Source organism: Pelophylax lessonae, assembly GCF_965119305.1.
Source record: "Pelophylax lessonae genome assembly, chromosome: 1".
Taxonomy (NCBI): domain Eukaryota; kingdom Metazoa; phylum Chordata; class Amphibia; order Anura; family Ranidae; genus Pelophylax; species Pelophylax lessonae.
Window position 1 is genome coordinate 457,693,102 of NC_138768.1, and position 22,340 is coordinate 457,715,441.

The following is a 22,340-nucleotide window of genomic DNA, read 5'->3' on the forward strand; positions in this document are numbered from 1 at the left end:
CTAATCTGTGCTGTCTGCTTAGAATTGCCAGGGAAGCAAGAACAGCTTTGCACCATTTACAAAGTCCTTGGACAGCTTCCACAAGCTAATTACAACACCTTGGAGAGACTAATTTTTCACCTTGTCAAGTAAGTAAAACGCACGATCTACCCACGATCAGCCAACAGAGCTTTCATGTGTTTTGTGAGACAGAGAGCCAGTGTATCCTAAAACACAACTTTATGCTGAAGTTTAATCACTTCTAGTTCCCCTCTCCCTCATCTACATGTTAATTAAATATTTAAATTCAACCTTTCTGTTGTTGTTACATTATGTATTTTAGATCCACTGACCTCACTGGGTGTCTGTGAATTTCAGTGCAAAGCAAGCAGATCATGGCTGCTGGGAGGGTCAGCAGGGTGCTCTATCTGGCCTCCTAAAAACATAACCGCAGCCTGTCTCCATACTCCCCCTCTCAAAAGCACTCCTGATGCAAGCAGTGGACAGATTCTTGGGAGGAGTTATGCGTATATGGCAGCCTGAAGGAGTGGGCTTTCTAGGCAGGTTGCTTGCATCCTAGGCAATTCCCACATGCGATGCAGAGCCTCCATAATTGAAAGAACTGAAGCCCAGTGAATGAAAGGGGCAGGTAATGGACAGTCAGGGTGGGTGGAAATAGGTTGATGCTGGAAGTCTTCCAGCTAGGAAATTAGACAAGCTGCAGCTTATAATGCACAATGCAAAAAGCTTATAGTGTGCAGTCAATCAGAGTAAGCAATTTCAGTACAGGGGAGTTTGTACAACTGTGCAAAAGCTGAAGGTAAGGCTGGAGTTCAGATTTAAGTCCATAAAGTTTGGCAAGTTAAGCAAAGAAAGGCAATATATGTATGATAGATTGATGTAACTAGTATTTTCTTATTTATAGGGTTTCTCTCTTGGAAGATGTAAACCGTATGTCCCCAAATTCTTTGGCCATAGTGTTTGCGCCCTGCCTGCTTCGCTGCCCAGATAATTATGACCCTTTAACGAGCATGAAAGAGGTCTCAAAAGCTACTGCGTAAGTAATAGACCTACAATCTATGCATGTAATTCTGCTTTCGTCAACATTAGGTTTATAATATTTGCGTTGCAATATACCTTGAAATTTTTGTAATATTTTATAGATGTGTGGAGATGTTAATTAAAGAACAGCTAAGACAATACAAAATCAAAATGCAGGAAATTGGCCTTCTTGAGGCAGCAGAGACACGTGCAGTGTGCAGACTCTCCTTTCTGAGGCAAAGCACAGTAAGTGAGAAGTCCTTTCATAATTCTGTCTTCTATCATCTGTATAGTTATGCAATCTAATCATTATTTTAATTGCTTAATTTTTATGTCCAAACCTCTTGTGTGTAAATTATAGCTAGTCTTGTAATGTAGCTAGAAAAGAGACACTGAATACTGATCAATCACTGTATAGTCCCTTGAAGTCTAGAGTCATGAATACATTTAATTTATTGTATAGAAAATGTGGTTGTAAATATTTTTGAGGGCTATGACAGAAGGAGCGACAAGGGAGCCCTAGAGAGACAAGTATGACATGGTCAGGAAGTTATCTTTACACACACTTTTTCATTTTGCCCTGCATGGGCAGGATAACCGTATCTCTTTAATAAGAATACTGATACATTTCACACAAGCAAAAGGTAAAGTGTAATGTACTTGTTTAAGTGTGTTAAAGCCTGAAAGTTGTCTCCTCCTTTTTTTTTCCCTGTGGCAGGCATGGCCTGGTCATTTAGGCTTTATTTCTCCTATTGATGGCTTCCTGGTAGGTATAGTTGCTTTCCACCACCTCTGCATGCCTCCACTGGAATCACTAAAATGGAATGGCAGATAATTAGAACAGTGACTAATTATAATGGACAAATGTATTATGAAATAGTACAACATCATTTTTTGTGGATTTGATGAAATCTTCTGAAGCTGTTGTGGGGTTTTTAACTTTTAAAATGGGCTTTCGCTAATTGTTTGAAAAAAAAATTGTCTTTTGGTTATTGACGGACACAGCTCCTGATCTTCTTAACCATTGGGTTATACTGCCCCCCAGTGGCGTACCAACAGGGGGGGGCGGGGGGGCGCACCGCCCCGGGTGCCACGGATTAGGGGGGTGTCAGGGAGCACCAGGGTGACACCCGGGGCCGGCCGCCGGACTGCCTCCGCCGCTCGCTGACACAGGAGCGCGGAGGAGGAGGAACTGTTCAGAGAATGAGAGAGAGATTACCGTCACTCACAGAGCCCTGAATACACAGCGGGCGCTGCCGGAGTTAACTGTGCTAGTTAATGAGAAAGCGATTGGTTGCTAGGACCGTCTATCAACCTATCAACCAATCACCTGCTCATTAACTAGCGCAGTTAACTTCGGCAGTTCCCGCTGTCCCGCTGACCGCTGTGTAATCAGGGCTCGTGAGTGACGGTGAGTCTCTCTCCCATTCTCTGCTTTCAACAGTTCCTCCTCTGCTCTAAGGGGAGGGGGGGGTGCTTGCATTGTAAGGGGGTTCTATTGGGGGGGATTTATTGTGATGGGGTTCTATTGGGGGGGGGGCATTTGCATTGTAAGGGGGTTCTATTGGGGGGGATGTTTTGTGAAGGGGTTCTTTTGGGGGGCGCTTGCATTGTAAGGGGGTTCTATTGGGGGGGCGCTTGCATTGTGAGGGGGTTCTATTGGGGGGGGATGTATTGTGAAGGGGTTCTATTGGGGGGGGGTGGGCGCTTGCATTGTAAGGGGGTTCTATTGGGGGGGCGCTTGCATTGTGAGGGGGTTCTATTGGGGGGGGGCGCTTGCATTGTGAGGGGGTTCTATTGGGGGGGATGTATTGTGAAGGGGTTCTATTGGGGGGGTGGGCGCTTGCATTGTAAGGGGGTTCTATTGGGGGGATGTATTGTGAAGGGGTTCTATTGGGGGGGGGGGGTGGGCGCTTGCATTGTAAGGGGGTTCTATTGGGGGGGGGATGTATTGTGAAGGGGTTCTATTGGGGGGGGGGCGCTTGTATTGTAAGGGGGTTCTATTGGGGGGATGTATTGTAAAGGGGTTCTATGGGGGGGGGCGCTTGCATTGTAAGGGGGTTCTATTGGGTAGGGGGGGAAGTTTTGTAAAGGGGTTCTATTGGGGGGGCACTTGCATTGTAAGGGGGTTCTATTGTGGAGGGTGGGATGTATTGTAAGGGGTTCTATTGGGGGGGATGTATTGTAAGGGGGTTCTATGGGGGGGCTTTGTATTGTAAAGGGGTTCTATGGGGGGGCTTTGTATTGTAAAGGGGTTCTATTGGCGGGGGCATTGTATTGCAAAGGGGTTCTATTGAGGGGGGTTGTATTGTAAAGGGGTTCTATGGGGGGGGTCCAGAGGTACGGGGGCTGTGTAATGTGAAGGGGTCCAGGGGCTGTGTAATGTGAAGGGGTCCAGGGGTACGGGGGCTGTGTAATGTAAAGGGGTCCGAGGGCTGTGTAATGTAAAGGGGGCCTTCCTAAATTTTGCTGCAGTGCGTGGAGGCGCTACACGTGACACGTCAATGAGCGGTTCGTCGCCTGCACGCCTGGGGGGGGGGCCAGATATAGGATCTGCCCCGGGTGCCAAATGCTCTAGGTACGCCCCTGCTGCCCCCTACATGAGTAGGACACTAGACAGAAAAAAAGTTTAACTACGCCTATGAACAGTCCCAGGGGGTATACTCCCTCTCTCTGCTACAGGTGCTCAGTTTTTTTTTTTCTGCCTAGGTAGGATTAAGGACATAGTTCCTTGCTGGGATCTCTGGTCATGGCAATTTTTTCTTTTAAGATAGAATTTTTTTTCTCCTGTTTTTTTCCTGTGAGATCTACAGTCAACTGCTGGACTGGATAATCTAGATCCAGTGGTCAACCCAGTCTGGCCTGCGAGCATGTGCAGACTTCAGCTCCACGCTAGGTCGGCCGCGACATAGCCCCACTGGACAGGGGCTTGCCTGCGAGTTAAATGCCTCACAAGGTTGCATACGACCGGGTCTCGGCCCGAGTCGCAGCGTTCCTCATGGCTGACAGCACCCCCATTACGGTAGAGAGGAGGTTCTGTCTGGAGCTGTGCCCATCTGGTTCCTGGTATGGTAACTGCCCCCCCCCCCCGGAGGGTTTGGGGTGGACGTGGGCCCCTCCATGGGACGGTCGGACCCCCGGGTTTCCCTCCTTCCCGTTAGGCACCCCCTCTCATCAGTCTGGTGATCCCTGTGGGCCATCTCGCGCCCCCCCTCCTTCACTATGCTGGGGCTTTGTGGTGGTTTGGTCCACCTCCTAGGGCGGGTGCAGGGTGCTATGCTGGCGATCAGGGTGGGGTGGTGCGCTCCCGGCGACGGGGGGGGATCGGCTGTGTGGAGGGGGGGGCTGTACCTGGTGGGGATTCCTGCCAGGGCCCCCCTTCCTGCTTGTGCCATTTTCTGAGGCCTAGGGTTCCCTTCTGGATCCCTGGGAGCCTAATGGTGCTGCCATCTTCTTGTAGCCTGTGTGCTCTATGCACGGTGCCCATGTTTGTCATCCGGCGGTGGTTTGCCATTGTAAATAGCCATGGCCGTGAAGCCCTCTGGGCGGCAATTTCGGTGGTGGGAGCCCCTTCTCATCCCCTGGTGCTGACTCCTGGGTCTTTACACTTCCTGATCGCCGCATGTGGATTTCAGATTATCCTGGTGGCTGCAGGTGCCTGTTTCTGCTGGGTGTTGAGTCTGGTGGGGTACTCTATCTCTCTGCTGAGGATCAATTGGTGCTCGGTTACTGGCGACCAGGTGGTGCTGCTGGAGCGGTGGGTCTAAGCCTCGAAACGCGTAAGCCATCCCAAGCTACATCTTCTGGGTTCTGATGCTGACGGCAACATATTATTCTGATATGCATTTACCAAACGTTTGTGAGTTTTTTTTATCTTTTTATTCAATAAAAACTTTGTGGAGGATAATGTGCTAGGCCGGTGCACCCTTGTGTTTGTTTTTATGATTAGATGCCACTTTGTATGTGGCTCCCTTAGTTGTTAGGCTTTCTGTTTCGGCAGTGGTCCTTCAGTGTATTTTTTGGCTTAAATGCTGGTCTGCGGACCTGACTTCCAAAAAAGGCCTTGACTGATCTTCCTTATCAAGGAAATCTCCTGTTTGGAGCTACCCTGGATGACTTCATTAAAGCTTTTATAGGGTGGAAGAGTACCTTTCTTCCGCAGTCCAGAGCAGGCTTTTTTCGAGACCCGTGGCTAAGGCTCCTTCAGCATGAAGGTGCACTCTCGCCCATATCTGGGGTGGGGGGGGGGGGGGGACGTCTTCTTCCCTGGTACAAGGCAAGTGGGTCCATTAAGTCATACGGACCGCTTCCAGGGTCTTTTTGGGGCGGTGCAAGACCTGTTACTTCAAGGGATTATTGACCCTGTGCCGACATCGGAACATTTTCAGTGGTTTTAATCAAATCTGTTTACAGTTACCAGGAAGGAAGCAAGAGGCGTCCATTTCTGGATCTCTAGGCGCTGAACTGCTTTGTGCGGGTGCAGAAGTTCAGAATGCAGTCCATTTGCACGGTGGGGACATCCCTGCATCAGGGTTTTTTTCTTGCCTCTATTGACATCAAGGACGCTTACCTTCACATTCCAATATGTGCCGGTCACCAGTGCTTCCTCTACTTTGCCGTGGGCGGGGAGCATTATCAGTTTGTGGAGTTACCCTTTGGTCTCGCCTCGGTTCCTCGGGTTTTCACAAAAGTGTTAGCTCCGGTACTAGCATTGTTACGCCAGTGGGGGATCGCGGTACTGGGCTACTTAGATGACCTCCTTCTGCGAGCAAAGTATCCTTCTGCTCTGGTGGAAAACCTGGAGATCACCGTACAAGCTCTGAGAGAGTTTGGCTGGATTCTGAATTTTCAGAAATCTGCTCTGGTTCCGTCCATGAAGCTGGACTATCTGGGTCTGACTCTGGACTCGGCCTTAGCCAGAGTGCTCCTTCCTCTGGACAAACTCCAGAAACTGCAGGTAGCAATTCGTCTCCTGCTGTCCAGAAGATGGTCATCCCTCCGGACTTGCATACGGGTGCTGGGCCTGATGATGTCTACCTTTTTGAAGCGTTTCGGTTTGCACAGTTCCATACGAGGTCCCTGCAAAGGGAGATTCTGGGCAAATGGGACAAGCATCCGCAGTCTCTGGACAATCCGATCCAGCTGAGCCGTGGAGCGAAAGAGTCCCTGATACGATGGCTTCATTCTCCGGCGCTTCGGCTTGGCAAATTCTTACTCCCCTTGTATTGGACAGTGGTCGCCATGGATGCCAGCCTGTCCGGGTGGGGAGGCGTCCTCTGCAAAAATTCTGTTTAGGGGGTCTGGACACTGGAAGACTTCAGACTACCGATCAATGTCCTGGAACTCCGAGCGATCTTGCTGTGCCTGGAACATTGGACGGATCATCTTCAGGGATATCCAGTGCGCATTCAATCGAACAATGCCACGGCCGTGGCTTATGTCATTCATTAGGGGGGGGGCACAAAAAGTGTCCTGAAAGCTCTGGAGGTAGCCAGCATTCTAAGGTGGGCAGAACGTTTCGTTCCAGTCCTCTCTGCCGTACACATTCCCGAAGTGGAAAACTGGCAGGCGGATTACCTCAGTCAGCAGGCGTTGGACCAAGGGAAGTGGTCCCTTTTTATCTGGAGTTGTTTCATCATTTGTGTTTCCGGTGGGGCATCCCCAAGGTGGATCTGATGGTGTCTAGGTTCAACAGAAAGGTGCAGAGGTTTGTGGCACTGTCACGGGATCCTCTGTTGGATGCCACATACGCGCTGGTTGCCCCTCCTCTCAAGATTCTGCCAAAACTTCTAGGCAGGATCGAGGCAGAAGGGATTCCAGTCATCTTAGTGGCCCTGGACTGGCCTCCCAGGGCTTGGTACACCGATCTGGTGCGGCTGGTCGCTGACGTTCCTTGGAAGTTTCCTCTCAGGGAGGATCTGCTGTCCCAAAGGCCAATCTTTGATCCTGCTTTACAGTCGCTGGCTTTGACGGCTTGGCTGTTGAACGCCAGGTGCTGAAGGATAGAGGTTTGTCTGAGTCGGTGATTCCAATGCTGTTAAAAGCTAGGAAATCTACTTCAAGGAAGGTCTACCATTGTATTTGGAAGACGTACATTGCGTGGTGTGAGTCTCTTGGGGGTTCATCCTCGCTCTTTTTCAGTGGCTCGGATCTTGACCTTCCCTCAAGGGGGGTTAAGCAGAAACTGGCCTTGAGTACTATCAAGGGCCAGGTGTCAGCCTTGGCGGTCCTCTTTCAATGGCCCTTGGCCACACACTCCCTGGTGTGTACTTTTCTTCATGGAGTTTGGCACTTGGCTCCTCTAGTGAGGTCTCCGTTGCTGCCTTGGGACCTCAATTTGGTGCTCTCAGTCCTTCAGAAGCCTCCTTTTGAGAATCTTCAGGGGATTATGCTGTCCCAGAAGGTGGCCTTTTTGGTGGCTATATCCTCTGCGGGCAGGGTGTCGGAATTGGCGGCGTTATCTTGTCCACCTTACTTAGTGGTTCACATCGATAAGGTGGTTCTTTGCCCCTGTGCATCCTTCTTTCCAAAGGTTGTCTCTGATTTTCATTTGAATGAGGATATTGTGTTGCCTTCCCTGTGTCCCAGGCCAAAACATCTGAAGGAAATTGCTTTGCATGCCTTGGATGTTGTCCAGGCGATTAGGGTGTACTTGGCAGCCACGGAGTCTTTTGGGAAGTCAGACTCGCAATTTGTGCTCACGGGTTGGGCCTCGGAAAGGGTTGTCCGCTTCTTCTATGACCATTTCCAGATGGATCAGACAGACAATGATTCAGGCCTATTCGATCGTGGGTCAGGTTCCTCCTTTCCCTGTCAAGGGGCACTCTACTCGGGCGCTCAGTGCCTCCTGGGCCTTCCGTCATCGGGTGTCAGTGACATAGGTTTGCGAAGCGGCCGCAAAGCTTTGCAGGCTGCTGTTTAGAGGACCTGGTGCTCTTTGAGGGTTTATTGTTTTTTTTCAGGTTGACTCCAGTTGTTTTGGTTGAGCTCCTGTTTACCTGGTTGGCTATAGTTTAGCCTTGGGAATTTCTGTTTTCGCTGTTCCCACCCCTCATGTTTAACACTGCTTTGGGACATCCCATTGGTTAGGAAGATCAGGAGCTGTGTCCGTCAATGAACGAAAGAGAAAATGGGACTTTTGACTTGCTGTAAAATTAATTTCTCTGATGTTCATTGACGGACACAGCATCTACCCATCTGTGGAGTTATAATTCTTCTGACACTGTTCGTAACAAAACTGAGTACCTATAGCAGAGAGAGGGAGTTTACCCCCTGAGACTGTCCATAGGCGTAGCCAGACTTTTTTTCTGCCTAGTGTCCTACTCCTGTAGGGGGGAAGTATAACCCAATGGTTAAGAAGATCAGGAGCTGTGTCTGTCAATGAACATCAGAGAAATGGATTTTACTTTAAAATCCCATTTTTGCTGACCAAAAGGGAAGGGCATTAGCTTTTACCTTCAGTCCAGATTAGTCCCCAGCTTAGAAAAGATCTACCCACAGTTTTTTTTTTTTTTTTTCTATTATTTACAATTCCAAAGTGGCATAAAGCATGAGTGATGATTTATTTTTATTTGTCCATTAAAATTTGCACTCAGCAGGATTTCCCACTGCATGCACCTAGATCTTCTATTTGCTTTTCAAAATTATTGGCTGTGGAGTACCTTAGAGCTGCACTGAGCTGAACCTCCCTAAGGAAACAAAATCTGTTTGTTTTAAAGGACCACTTCAAGACTGATATTTCACTTTGTATCATATGCTGGTAAATTAAACCACCTTACCAATGTCTGCAGAGCTGCTGTAGCAGTTATGTTGGTGCCCTTGCTATGTTGGGTTTTTTTATGTTAGAAACAGGCCTACAGGAGGGATAGGAACACCAAACAACACCACTGGTTTGTACAACATATGGTATATATTTAAAAACCTATATCATACAGATATTTGTACAGCAGTGGGGGTTTAGGGAGTGCACAGAAATGTTTGTATTTTACTTTTTGATACCCCTGTTTTAGCACTGCTAAACGATGGGAAGCCCTTCATGCTGCAATCTCTATAAGATACAATAAGTTGGTGGATTACTTCATCTACCAAACTCATTTTGTAACTGAAACATCACTCTTGTGTGTACTGAGCCTTTGCAGGTAAACTGACTTTTACCAGATTCACATTTGATACCTGAACCCCAGTTTATAATATAGTGTTGTCTAAAGTCAAAGACAGCAAGAAGTCATTGCAGCTGGGGTACCTGGTCATAAAAAGGGTGAATTCTAAGGAAGTTAAAGTACATCTAAAGCCAAAACTTTTTGTATTTTTAATTTTGGAGTAAAGAATCGTTAAAACACCTCTTATATTTTACCACCTGTGTCCCAGAGCTCACAAAAGTGATGTAAATTCCCTCTTGGTCGTCCCAGACAACTGAAAATTTTGGATTTTCCCTCACTTTGGTCACCAGGGCTAATAGAGGGATGAATCTCCCCAGCAGGAGTACAGACAGCAATAAAAAAAAACACACAAGGGTTCCAACTAGGCTTAGAAGAAAAGCTGTTCAGTCGCAGGGATTGCATGAGGACTCGGGGGCATACAATGCGATTAGAGGAGAAGCGTTTTAACCTCAGGCAACGTGGGGGGTTCTTTACTGTTAGGGCTACAAGATTGTGGAATTCTCTACCACAAGAGGTGGTTTCTGCAGGTAATATGGTGGCTTTCAAAAGACTTCTAGACGTACATCTCAAGGATCAGAACATTCAGGGGTATGCGAGATGATTACAGCCACACACACCTACACAGGTTGAACTGGATGGACTATTGTCTTTATTCAACCTCACCTACTATGTAACTATGTAACCCTTCACCACTCTATTTATACTGCAACATTTTGGGTTTAGATAGACCAAGGGTTTCTTAACATTTATATATTGTACTTGTATTTAATTATGTTTTTAAATGACAGAACAAGAGCCCATCTCCCAGTGGAAATGGTTTACCTGATCTGGTGGCAGTACAAGAGGAGCAGTTAACAGACTCTGAATTGGACCGTGAATCAGAGTTCCTGATCGAGAGGATACAATCTATCAAGGATGAAAAGTGAGTGAGACTTGCTATATACAAATAAGAAGACCCATTAGTGTAGTGATAAATGATCTTATCGTGTGTTATTTTCTTCCCATTCTTTCTGTTTAACAGAGAGGACATTACTTACCGGCTACCGGAGCTTGAACAACGTGGATCAGATGAAGAGAATATGGACTCTGAAACTTCAAATAGCACTGAGAGTTTATTGGATGATAGACCTGTTCATACAGAAAAGGAAGGTCAGTATTAAGGTAGTGTGTCCCTTATATTACTTCTATTACTGCACTGCATGCCAAATTTGTTGCAGGCTCCTTATACTTATTAGAAGGTACATGTTTTGTGCAGGGAAACTGCCATTTTAAAACATATCCCTATTTAGTTTTTTTTTTTTTTGCCATAATTAGAAATATCAATGATATTTAAAGTGTGAGTCTACTTTTGGTGGGGGGAGAACAATTCTCTGGTCTTTTGCATTCATGGCAAGAATTTAGGGAAACTGAGCTGTAGCTATGCTGGTATTGGAAGTCACACAACACAAATCCCAATATCTTCCTGATTCCTAACTGCTTGCTAGTCTTCCTGCTTTAGTTATAAGACTGATGGCCATTTTCTAATGGAAAACTAATGAAAACAGCTGTAAATAAATCACGAGAAGGAAATTTCTTCTCTGGGGTAGTTTTGTATAACAGTGTAATACACCCCCCCCCCCCCCCCCATACAAAGAAGCCATGTTTAAACAATCGGTTACTTTCTAAAATAATGGTAAATCTTTAGTATCTTATTAAAAAAAAAAAAAAACAAAGTCCAGGATAAACTTGAAGAACATTGTCAAGAAGCTGCCTGTAATGTTGGCAGATCTTTAGTAAATTTGTGAATTTAATTTTTTTTTAGTACTGCAATTATTAATTGAAAAAGCTGTGTAATGCTCAGTTGTTACATTCTCAGTTTACTTGCTTTGCCAGATTGCATTGCATGTCCTTTTTAATGAATGCATGCAGTTGCCATCACTAGGTAAGCAACAATATGTCTTACGTAGTTATCACATTTTCTTCTACAGCAACCTGTGTGGTGGACTCTGCTGTTAAGCAGCAACCAGTTGAGAACCCCAATCTTCTTTCATCCAAAGCACCTCTCTTCACTTTGTCTGTGCCTCCATCATCTATCAAGCGAAGACCGTCCTCGTTTCTTGCAAAAATGAGGGGTCTGAGGCGTAACCCTGTAATGCCGAATGCGAACATAAAATTGCCTCCTGGGTTAACAAAGGCAGAAGACAATTCTGAGGAATCCAGTAATATTCGAAGGAGGGAACAGCCTGGGAGGAGAACAGACAGTATCCAGTCTGTCTATATCCCTGAAGGAACAGAGATGGGGGCCGCACAGGGAACTTTAGAATATGAACCCACTGCCAAACTTAAACGGCGCTTTTCAGACCCTCATCTCCAGATTCCCTGCTTAGAGGAGTCCAACCTCTAAAACATCTGATCAACAATGCAAGATGTACTGTATGAACGTCATGTATGTTTCTTGAACCAGAGTGTGGAAATATTCGAGCTTGTATGCCAGTAGAAATGGCAAAAGGTTACGTAAGATATTTAAAGCATTGACTTATCTGTATGAGGATTCTGTATTAAGATGAATGTATAAAGTGTGCATAAGGAGTGAGTGTTACCCTCCCTACAGTATTGTAGGTAATTCAGATGCAATCCTTTCATTCCAGTTTTGTTATACAATAGGACCAAAGGTGAGATTATTTTGCCTTGTTACAGTAATATTTTTTTTAAACATATATAACATTAGCATTTTTTAAATATGTTGTTGCCATTTTTTTACATATACTTATATATAACTAGTAATGGGCCAAAATATTGTTTGAGAATGATGGAGGTTGGGGTCTTCTACTTTAGGTGTTTTTGTTTTAAAGAGTTGAACAGGAGTGCAAGATACATGGGTCTAAAAAGAGAATTCTGATGTGTTTATGAGATGACTAGTAGTAGAAAACCTAAAATCTCAAGAAACCAACTTTTTTTTTTTTTTTTTTTTGCATAGTGACACAATAAGCTCTACTTGAAGCAGGAGAATCACATTATGACTTATTGGTTATTATAGCTGGCTTACCTTGCTCATGTAAGCACTACTCATTCTTAGGGCCCATTCACACTTGTATATTAAAGCAACAAACCTGCTCTTAGTGCATTGCCGTTCTATTTATAGTGATGGCACTCCATCTCACTGTACAGTAGAGTGCAATGCAAATACTGTGCATTGTGATTCACTGCCTTGCTAAAAATGTATGAATGGGCCTCCTTAATCCACTGCAAGGAATTACTAAAGTGTGAATGGGCCCCAGGAAATTAGGTTATGCTGCACATCCTGAAGTTTGACAAAACCAGGACCTGTGTAGCTTTGCTACCCTGGGATTGCTAACAATGCATTCCTAAGCAGAAAATCACTAACGATGGCAAACATCTGACAGAAGCTGCCCCGCTTGCTATTTATGTTTGTTTTCATTATACTGTTCAATGATGGGGAGCAGTCTGGGTGTATACAATTAGCTTGTTATCAAGACAAAGATGCCATAAACTCTGTGTCAGTGATCTCTTAAGCTGGCTATAGATGGATCAAATGGATGCCTTCATCCACACATTTGAGGTGGATGAAGGAATCCTCCCCACTGCACTATTATATTCTGAAAGTGGGACTCCCATGTCAGAATACATTGATCAACGTTGCAGTGCTGATTAAAGGAAGATTTAACATTCAACATTCCTGTTTGAAAGAAGTTGTTCATTAGATCGAATTCTCTCTAATGGGATCAAAAATGACTGAACCCACTGAATTTAGATTAATCTTTAGCCAGCTTTACCCTTTGTGTACTGCTGCTGCATAATATCACATTATAGGATTGCCCATTGATGTCTATGAGGCTGATCCATACAGTGAGGGGGAAAAAAGTATTTGATCGCCTGCTGATTTTGTACGTTTGCCCACTGACAACAAAATAATCAGTCTATAATTTTAATGGTAGGTTTATTTTCACAGCGAGAGACAGAATAACAAAAAAATCCAGAGAAACGCATTTCAAAAAAGTTATGAATTGATTTGCATTTTAATGAGTGAAATAAGTATTTGACCCCTTCGCAAAACATGACTTAGTACTTGGTAGCAAAACTCTTGTTGCCAATCAGAGGTCAGACGTTTCTTTTAGTTGGCCACCAGGTTTGCACCTACTTCAGGAGGGATTTTGTCCCACTCCTTTGCAGATCCTTTCCAAGTCATTAAGGTTTCGAGTCTGACGTTTGGTAACTTGAACATTCAGCTCCCTCTAAATATTTTCTATGGTATTAAGGTCTGGAGACTGGCTAGGCCACTCTAGTACCTTAATGCTCTTCTTATTGAGCCACTCTTTTGTTGCCATGGTTGTGTGTTTTGGGTTATTGTCATGCTGGATTACCTACCCACGACCCATTTTTAATGCCTTGGCTGAGAGAAGGAGGCTCTCGCCCAAGATTTGACATGGCCCGTCCATCGTCCCTTTGATACGGTAAAGTTGTCCTTTCCCCTTAGCATAAAAACAACTCCAAAGCACAATGTCTCCACCTCCATGTTTGACAGTGGGGATGGTGCTCTTGGGGTCATAGGCAGCATTGCTCCTCCTCCAAGCACGGCGAGTTGATGCCAAAGAGCTCTATTTTGGTCTCATCTAACCACAACACTTTCACCCAGTTCTCCTCTGAATCATTCAAATGTTCATTAGCAAACTTCAGACGGGCCTGTACATAAGCTTTCTTTAGCAGGGGGACCTTGCGGGCGCTGCAGAATGTACCACAATACCTGTATAGAAGACACCTGGGAGCCAACAATCTTGCTGATTGATAGGGGAACAAATACTTTTTTCACTCAATAAAATGCAAATTCATTTATAACTTTTTTGAAATGCGTTTTTCTGGATATTTTTGTTGTTCTTTCTCTCACTGTTAAAACAAACCTACCATTAACATTATAGACTGATCATTTCTTTGTCAGAAGGCAAACGTACAAAATCAGCAGGGGATCAAATGCTTTTTTCCCTCACTGTAATCCTGACAGCCATGAAAGATCATTTGAGAAAGTTTGCAGAAATAGAGCTTCAACTGTGACCAGAGGATGCAAGTGTAATGCTATACATGGGGGCTGGCTTATCAACAACACAAAATAAAATTAAATTGCCAAGAGTTCTGGGTGGTAGCATTCCTCAATGAGAACAACTAAAGGTATCAGGCAAGCATGGCTACAACCTCATGCTAGCAGTAGACCGTTTCAGGTGCTTTGCCTTTTCAATGCCTGTGGGCAGCACAGAAGTCACAACGTTTTTTTTTTCCAGGACCTGTTATACCCATCGCCATATTGCACACAGATGAGGAAAGATACAGCCATTATTCATACAGAAAAATACATTTTTGCTTGAATTGAGCTTAATCTTTATAAATCATTGCCTTGACTGCATTATTACCTGGATGGTTTTTAAAAAGATCCATACGACAAAGAAATTGAGTTACCATTCCTTAAATTTGATAAGCTTCCCCTTAAATGCCCAGATCTGTAATCAGCCATTTTCTGTTACTGGTGCAAGCAATGCATTCACTTTGGTGTGCTCCCTCTGGAACAGGTGAGTAATAATACCAAGGGCAATGACCTCTTATTACTGGACTGGAATTTAGCAATTATATACTTTTTTCCTATTTTCAATTTATTATGGAACAAATGGTACGCAAGTAATTTAGCGGGTTTCTTATACTGTTACTGTACCGTTGCGGTTTCCAGGTTTGTAATTTGCACAGCTGATATTTGTTTTTATGTAACCCCTAAGTGTCAAAGTGCCTTATTGTCGAGAGATTGTTTTCACATAATGAACTTGGTAGGCAGCACAGACAGTGAGACCTCCCTCGTCAGTGGACCAGATATGGCATTCTTAGTTTTTGTATACATGCCTACCCTGACATTAGATTGTCCCTGCGGTAGCCAGTTGTTAATATTCAAACCTGCTTGTGTTCTTTCCATGTAAAGGAGAACTAACAAAATGTTTAAAAAAAACATGCTTTTGTCAAAATCGTTATCTTTACGGTTTAACTGGCAATTCCCTTTCTGCATGAGTATCAACTTGGTGCAGGGTTGTATTAACATTGAGAAGAAATAATTCCAGGCTATACATGCAGTACCCTGAAGATCCTCCTTATATCAGTGCTGTGTGTTGCTAAATGGTGGGGTTGATCAAGGTTGTGGAATGTTATCTATAGCAGAAATTTGTTCAGATACAGTCAGGTTATACTACAACCTACAGGAGTATTTGACACTGGCAAACAGAAAAATTTTAAGCCAGCCCCCGTTTAACCCCTCCTGTACCCAACTTGCCTCAGTTTTTTGCTAATGCCTAGGAAATGGACATAATTTCTTCTGCTCCGTTGACTAAAGTCTAAGCCTTTTTTCCTACCTTTTTTCCTTTTGACTTCATGGATTTTTTTCTTGCCATGACCTCAATCAAAATTGCTCACTACACCATTGCTTGAACTGGTCTCTACTTAACCACTCTCTGTATCTGCCTTTCCCATGTCTGACTTTGAAGTGTCCTACTGGACTGGATATTCAGGGCTAGCCTGGAATGTGACCTTTGGGCACTAGACTCTGCATTGTGGTGCTTTTCAGACCTTTGTGTACTTGTAAAAGTAAGTCCCAAAATGCTTTCCAGGTCCCGAGCTGTGGCATAGCCTCAGGGGATGACCCTATCTCTAAAGACTCACCCTGTGAGGCTATTTGGGCTGAAGCAGTGGGAGCTACCTCACTAGAACTCCACTGGGTGCCTTTTTAATTTCTCGCCACTGCCAATTTTACCACGGTTCAATGTTGGAGATCTGAGCTTCAGTATCCTTGGAGTGTCAAGCATGCTTCACACTCTTTTCTGCTCTTTCTTGGAAAGCACCACATGGAAATCCAGCCTCCAATCTGTTCCCACTGTCACCTTTGGCTGCTTAAAGAGGTTGTAAACCTCCGACTTTTTAAACGAACACCTGAAAGAAAAACACATAATGAGCTAGTATGCATCGCATACTAGCTCATTATGAAATACTTACCTAACAACGAAGCCCCCGCAGTGCCGACCGCTTACCTGTCCATGGGCGACATGTTCTGTCGCCCTTCTTCCGGGTTTGCGGCATCTGGCCATCTGATTGGCTGGAGCCACGATGACGTCATTCTTGCGCATGCGCGCGGGAGCCGACGGTAACGGCACAGGGCTCTGAAGGAATGGCACGAGCGGCCGTTCCTTCAGAGCGCATGCGCCAGTGATGGCACTGGCTGCATGCAAAGTAAATATCTCCTAAACGGTGCATGTTTAGGAGATATTTACAGTACCTATAGGTAAGCCTTAATATAGGCTTACCTATAGGTACAAGTTGTAAAGGAGGGTTTACTTCCTCTTTAACTGTCAACAGCACCAGCTGCCTGGTTTTGGGAGTACCCGAGGTCTTGCCTTGCACCTTGGGCCTAATCACATTACATAACATGTCTGCACATAGACAAAGAGGGGGCATTCCTGCTACTACGAGTGACCCCAGCCCACACTCCCCTAATAGTTATTTTTTTGTTTACTTGGTATATTCTGAGGGAACTTGTGCCTGCAATCTGGTCCTGGAAATTGATATCTGCATCACCGGAATCTTCCAGAACTCCTTTGGGTGAGATGGATTCCTTTCTTCCATTGTCAGGGACATCTAGGTCCACTCAGGATCTTTTGGCCACATGTTGACTCTTTGAGACACCACATCTCCTGCCATTACATCAGAATTACAAGTTCTTATTGTTCCAGTGCAAGCTGTTCTGCATTTGGAGGCTTAACCTGCTGTCTCTATTCTTGGGTCTTTTACAGCTGCCTTTCCACTACACCCAGTATTTGAGGTATCCCTCCATGTGAACTGTAAGTACCCTGAAAGGTTCTGGGGCCCACCTAAAAGTGTGCAGAAATGATTCGCCTTTGATAAGGAGTTCATCAAATGGTGGTCCCTATTCCTACTGTTGATCCACCAGTGACCCACATTAATAGGAAAATCACTGGGCAGATAGAACACATGCTTATATGTAAGGATTCTTACAACCCACCTCATACTGATTGGTCCTGTAATTTTTACTGTGTTGGCAATGACATTAATCTGTCAGATTGGGTTGGATCCCTCAAAAGTTTTATCTCCACTGCTGGAGTAGACCCATTTCATGAAGCATGTAAAAAAAAATGTCTGAAGCCTTATGCTTCAGTTGTGATGGATTGTTTATACATTTAAGCTTGTGTCCTGCATGGGTCTGATGTGTATGCTGCTGGGATGCTGACCAAGGGGCACCTAACACAGTAGTCTCCACACTGAGAGGTGAGGTTTGTGTACCTCAGATGCTATGTGGCAAGTAGAAATTATCCTCAGAAGGCCCCAGACCACCCTGAATATTCAAGAGCATGCACCTAATAAGGGGAGCGTAACCGTTCTGCTAAGATTCTGTCCCTCGTTCCATGACTGTTAATGCTCTGTTAGACCTTGGGGGGTAATAAACTTGTTAGTTCCAAGTCCTGTGCTCACGGTTCTGCTGATCTTGTCTGTGAGGCCAAGTGATACCTTTGGTGGTTGATAACTTGCATTCCTGCCTACCCTTGTGGTAGGACCCCACCCTTTTCAGTTAGTAGGAATTTTATTGGATCAAATCCTTGTGTTCTCTAGTGGTTTTAAGAGTAACTTCACATCTCATTAGGGCTATTGTTTTGCGTTGATACCATAAATTCTCTGGTATAACTCATTGGCAAGTTTGATTGCAACCTCTGTTTTTTGTCATGGAGATTCCATCCCCTTAATCCGAAGGGTTGGAGGTGTAAAACTGGCCATAGATGGTTTTATATTTAGCTGGTTCAGCAGGGACCGTGCCTGTTTAACAGAAGTCATTAGAGCAACTTTTTTCGAACAGGCTTGGAAAATGTTTCTTGATCAGATGGCTGCAGCCACTGATTAGTATAGTCTGACAGTGTAGACTCTTGCTGTCAGAATACAATGTCCCAGCAGGGAAGATTCCTCTATCCAACTCAATTGTGTGATTTCAGGAGTCCATTTTTTTTTTAAAGCGGATAATCTATGGCCAGCTTAAGGCCCCGGGCATTTCCATGTTCACTGGCTGCTCTTTCTCACTTGGTCCTGCTGCATCAGGAGTTGGTCCTTCAAGCGGGTTCCTGGGCTACAGACAGTAGCTAGATTCTGTTGCATTTGTTGCTCTGTTGCCCACCCCTTAGTTGGACTGCTTTTGGAAGTTCCCTGACTGTATCTGAATTTTAGTCCTTCATTCAATAAAGAAAATAGATGTTGGTACTTGCTGTAAAATCCTTTTCTTTTTCATTCTTTCTTTTTTTTTTTGGTCTGTTAAGAGACACAGGACCCACTCCTCTGTGTTGATTTTCATTATTTGGCACTTCACCACAAAACTGAGGCATGCTAGCTAGAGGAGGGGTTATAAAGGTGCTGGCTACTAGTTTGCTTGTTTTTTTTTTTTTGCCAGTGTCTAATCTTTCTGTAGGTGGCAGTATAAGCTGACTGTATCTGAATTTCTGTGTCTCTCAATGTACTTAAAGAAAATTTTTTTACATTAAATGCAAAGGCTGCACTCCTAGCTCTTTAATGCATATGCTTTTACAATGAAAGCAATGGAAACACATGTCGAAACATGTAAAAATGCACATCAGCATGAACATGTGTCAACGTGGAATTCAAAGCACAGTACAAAGCTTATTTCATGCATTCCAGTGGAAAATGCATCTGCACAAAATGGACGGGAGTGAATTTGGTCTCAAAGACTTGCATATCTATTTTGGTAAAATTTACAGGACTCCTGTTAGCTTGTAAAAAAAAAAAAAAAAATAATCTATAGGATATTTAAAAAAGCCTTCTGATATAAAGAATTGCAAATTCCTTAGAAATTGGCCTAACTTGGGTAAGAGCTTTATTTTTTATTTTTTTTCTTCACATGTATAATAACCATTTGCTCATAAATCTTTTTTACCTTCCCTTATTTAAAACAAACAACATATATATTTTTCTTTTTCTTATTGTGTTTTCTTATGCACGTTCTGGCTTTTAAGAGCTGTTATCTGCTGTTTGTTGGTACAAGGATCTGTCCGGAGTTCTAAATGTGCTACTACCTCCATGTTTACAGAATGTTTGTATAGACTTGAAGCCGTAATAAACCCAAAACCAAGAAAGTAAAATATTGCAGCTTACTAATCAATGGATGTGGTGACTGTATTCGTTTTTCTTTTTTTAGGCTTTTTCCCCTCTGTCTTTACCTGGTGATCTGGGCAGTAACACATTTCCTGTATTATACTGACGCCACTGGATGAACGAGCACAGGGGGCAGGTTTGGACAGCAGCATTGTCAGTGTGGGTGGTAGGGAATGTTGGAAGTACTAGCAGATATAAATACAGTAACAAAATGAAGCCAAACTCCAGATAAAACTTTATAATCAGTTACAGCAAAATGTTTTTTCCTTTTGGAATAAAGGTTTTACATAAATAAAAGCTGATTACATAAAAACTGATATATTTAAGCACCCCTGCCCAGTGTTAAATGGTCTGTCTTCTTCCTGAAACTGCAATAACTTTTCTGCTGAAAAACCGATTTTAGGTCTAGATCACCAGATGAAAATACAATAAAGAAAGAGCCTCTAAATGAAAACGAATGCAGCCATCACATCTTTGAATTGGAAAGCTGCAATATAATAAATGTTTGCTTTTGGGTTTAATACTACTAGGTCTAAAAAGTTTGCTGAGAGAATCTGACAAACCTCCACACAGCTCCAATCGAGCTTGCAGTATTCTGTGTATTATAATAGCACTTCCAATCCTAGGTGATAATCTGGTGGCTATAGTGCAGTATTCGTTTTTATATACCTCAATCAGGAAAAATAAAAAAAAGCATTATGGCCGGTCATAGGAGATAATTCTATCACAATGCAGCAAGTTTTGTAGGAGCTGTGCGGAAGTGTGTAGCATCAGATAACTTTTTATACATGGACCGTTATGTGTTTCTACACCTATCAGCCATGACATTATGACTGCTCACCATAACCTGTCAAGGCATGCACTCCACTCTAAAGGTATGCTGTGGTATCTGGCACCAAGCCATTAGTAACCGATCCTTTAAAGTGGTTTAAAGGTCTGACATTTTTTAGCTTGATGTATTCCCTGCATTAGGGTAAAAAAAATGTCCCAGTATTTGTATGCCCCCCCCCCCCCCTTAAGTACTTACCAGAGTCCTCAATCCAGTGTTGGGCTCGTCTGTAGCGACTCTTTTCTCTCCCTGCATGCACAGGAGAGAGAGGCAGGAGCCATTGGCTTCTGCTGCTACCATATCAATCAGAGAGCGGGAGCAGGGTTGAGCCGCGCTGTTTGTATCTATCAATGCACATAGCCCAGCTCAGGAGCAAGCCTGCAAATGCATCTCTATTGGAAGCGGCTTCCTGAGGTGACGCATGGAGAGGAGTAGGAGCCAAGAGCACCAGTGGGGGACTCCAGAAGACGAAGTTCAGGTCCGCTCTGTGTAGTACCAGCAGGTACTTATAACATGTTTGTTATTTTAAAAAAATAGCCTTTACAACCTTATAAAGTCCTGTAAGTTGTGAAGTGGGGCCTCCATGGAACGGGCTTGTTTTTCCAGCACACTCTAACCTGTGCTCGATGGGATTGAGATCTGGAGAATGTGAAGGCAAAGTCAAAACCTCAAACTTGTATTCCTTAAACTATTCTTGAATTTATCATACCAGGATGCCTTTTTCCATTGCTCAGTGGTCCATTTCCATTGTCTGTGCTTTTGGCTGTGAACATGGGTCAGCATGGCCATGCTGGCTGGTCTGCAGCTACGCAGCCCCATATGCTACAAACTGCAATGAACTGTGTGTTCTGACAACTTTCTGTCAGAACCATCATTATCCTTTCAGCAATTTGAACTCCAGTCACTGTTCTATTGGACAGGACTACAAAGACCAGTCTTCACTTCCCACATGCATCCCACCCACCTAGAGGTGCCATTGTAATGAGATAATTAATATTGTTCATTTTGTCACAATGTTATGGCTGATCAGTGTATATCTCCTTTTAGAAGTGCCTTTTAACCATGGGTCTACTTAAAAGTATTCAGCAGAGCCCATCACAGGATTACCCAATAAAATTATACATATTTATATAAAAATAATTATAAAAAATGCTGTCCCCTATTTCAAAGGGTAGATCAGACCATTACAAAAAGTCAAAACAAGAATGTTACCTTTTGTAACGTGACAAAGAATTTGTTTTTATAACAATCTTGCCTAAACCGCATATCACATTATCTTTTCCAGAATATTTGATCAATTTATAAGCCTAACCATTTGTCATACTGTTTAATTAATATTTGACATTTTTGCAAATAGCCACTTAATATAAATAAAGGCAAAATACACAATGCAGGTATAAAACTTGATTTAGGCCTGGTCCACATTAAAGGTCACAGAGCCAGCCACTTTAAAGTATTTCTTGTTTTACAGATGTCTTAATGTATATAGATGTATAGACTTCCTGGATATGAATTTTCATGTTTTGTATGTGAAAATACATACAAACATCTTTGTTAATAAACATATAACTGGACACTTTCTGCAGTGTTTGATTTTCTAATGATGTGCTCACCTTTCCAGTATGCTTGTGTTTTTCTTCTTCCAGTAGAAGTAAAAGCCAAACCGGTATGTTTATGTTTAGAAATTCTTTACCTATTGCACCTATTTACTGAAACAATCTGCAACCTGCATAGATTGAGAGAGGTTACTGTTGGGTTGGTATCCAATAGTGTAACTGTATCTAAACAAAATTTAGTAACTGCCAGCGGTCAGGGGCTAATCCAGTTTGTATACCATGTAGTATCTCTAGACCTAAAGAGATTGTAAAGGCAGAAGTTTTTTTTTTAACTTTTTGCATTAAGATAAAAAAAACCTTTGTGTGTGCAGCAGCCCCCATAATACTTACCTGAGCCTGTCTTTATCCAGCGATGCTTGCTGTGGGGGCACTCAATGAGAGGGAGGGGCCAGGAGCACAGAAGAGGGGCCTGAGAAGAGGAGGACCTGGGCCACTCTGCAAAATCAACTGCAGAGAGCAGGTAAGTATAACATGTTTGTTATTTAAAAAAAAAAAAAAAAAAACACAGGACATTACAATCCCTTTAAGCTA

The 22,340-nt window shown here is 43.7% G+C and overlaps 1 protein-coding gene across 10 annotated transcripts in view; it reads left to right on the forward strand.

The window, feature by feature from the left end:
* MYO9B (myosin IXB) overlaps positions 1-11,563 on the forward strand; it is a 296,901-nt gene extending 285,338 nt beyond the window's left edge. For 8 of the 10 annotated variants that reach the window (XM_082260874.1, XM_082260879.1, XM_082260882.1 and 5 more), the window contains 7 exons: positions 23-128; positions 905-1,036; positions 1,143-1,266; positions 1,739-1,786; positions 9,968-10,101; positions 10,201-10,328; positions 11,147-11,563. In XM_082260874.1, coding sequence (XP_082117000.1) covers positions 23-128; positions 905-1,036; positions 1,143-1,266; positions 1,739-1,786; positions 9,968-10,101; positions 10,201-10,328; positions 11,147-11,562 — 1,088 coding nt within the window. In that variant the 3' untranslated portion in view covers position 11,563. Of the gene's footprint in view, positions 1-22; positions 129-904; positions 1,037-1,142; positions 1,267-1,738; positions 1,787-9,967; positions 10,102-10,200; positions 10,341-11,146 lie in introns of all 10 variants that reach the window. The other 2 variants (XM_082260875.1, XM_082260880.1) reach the window with 2 other exon arrangements.
* Positions 11,564-22,340: the final 10,777 nt, after the last annotated feature.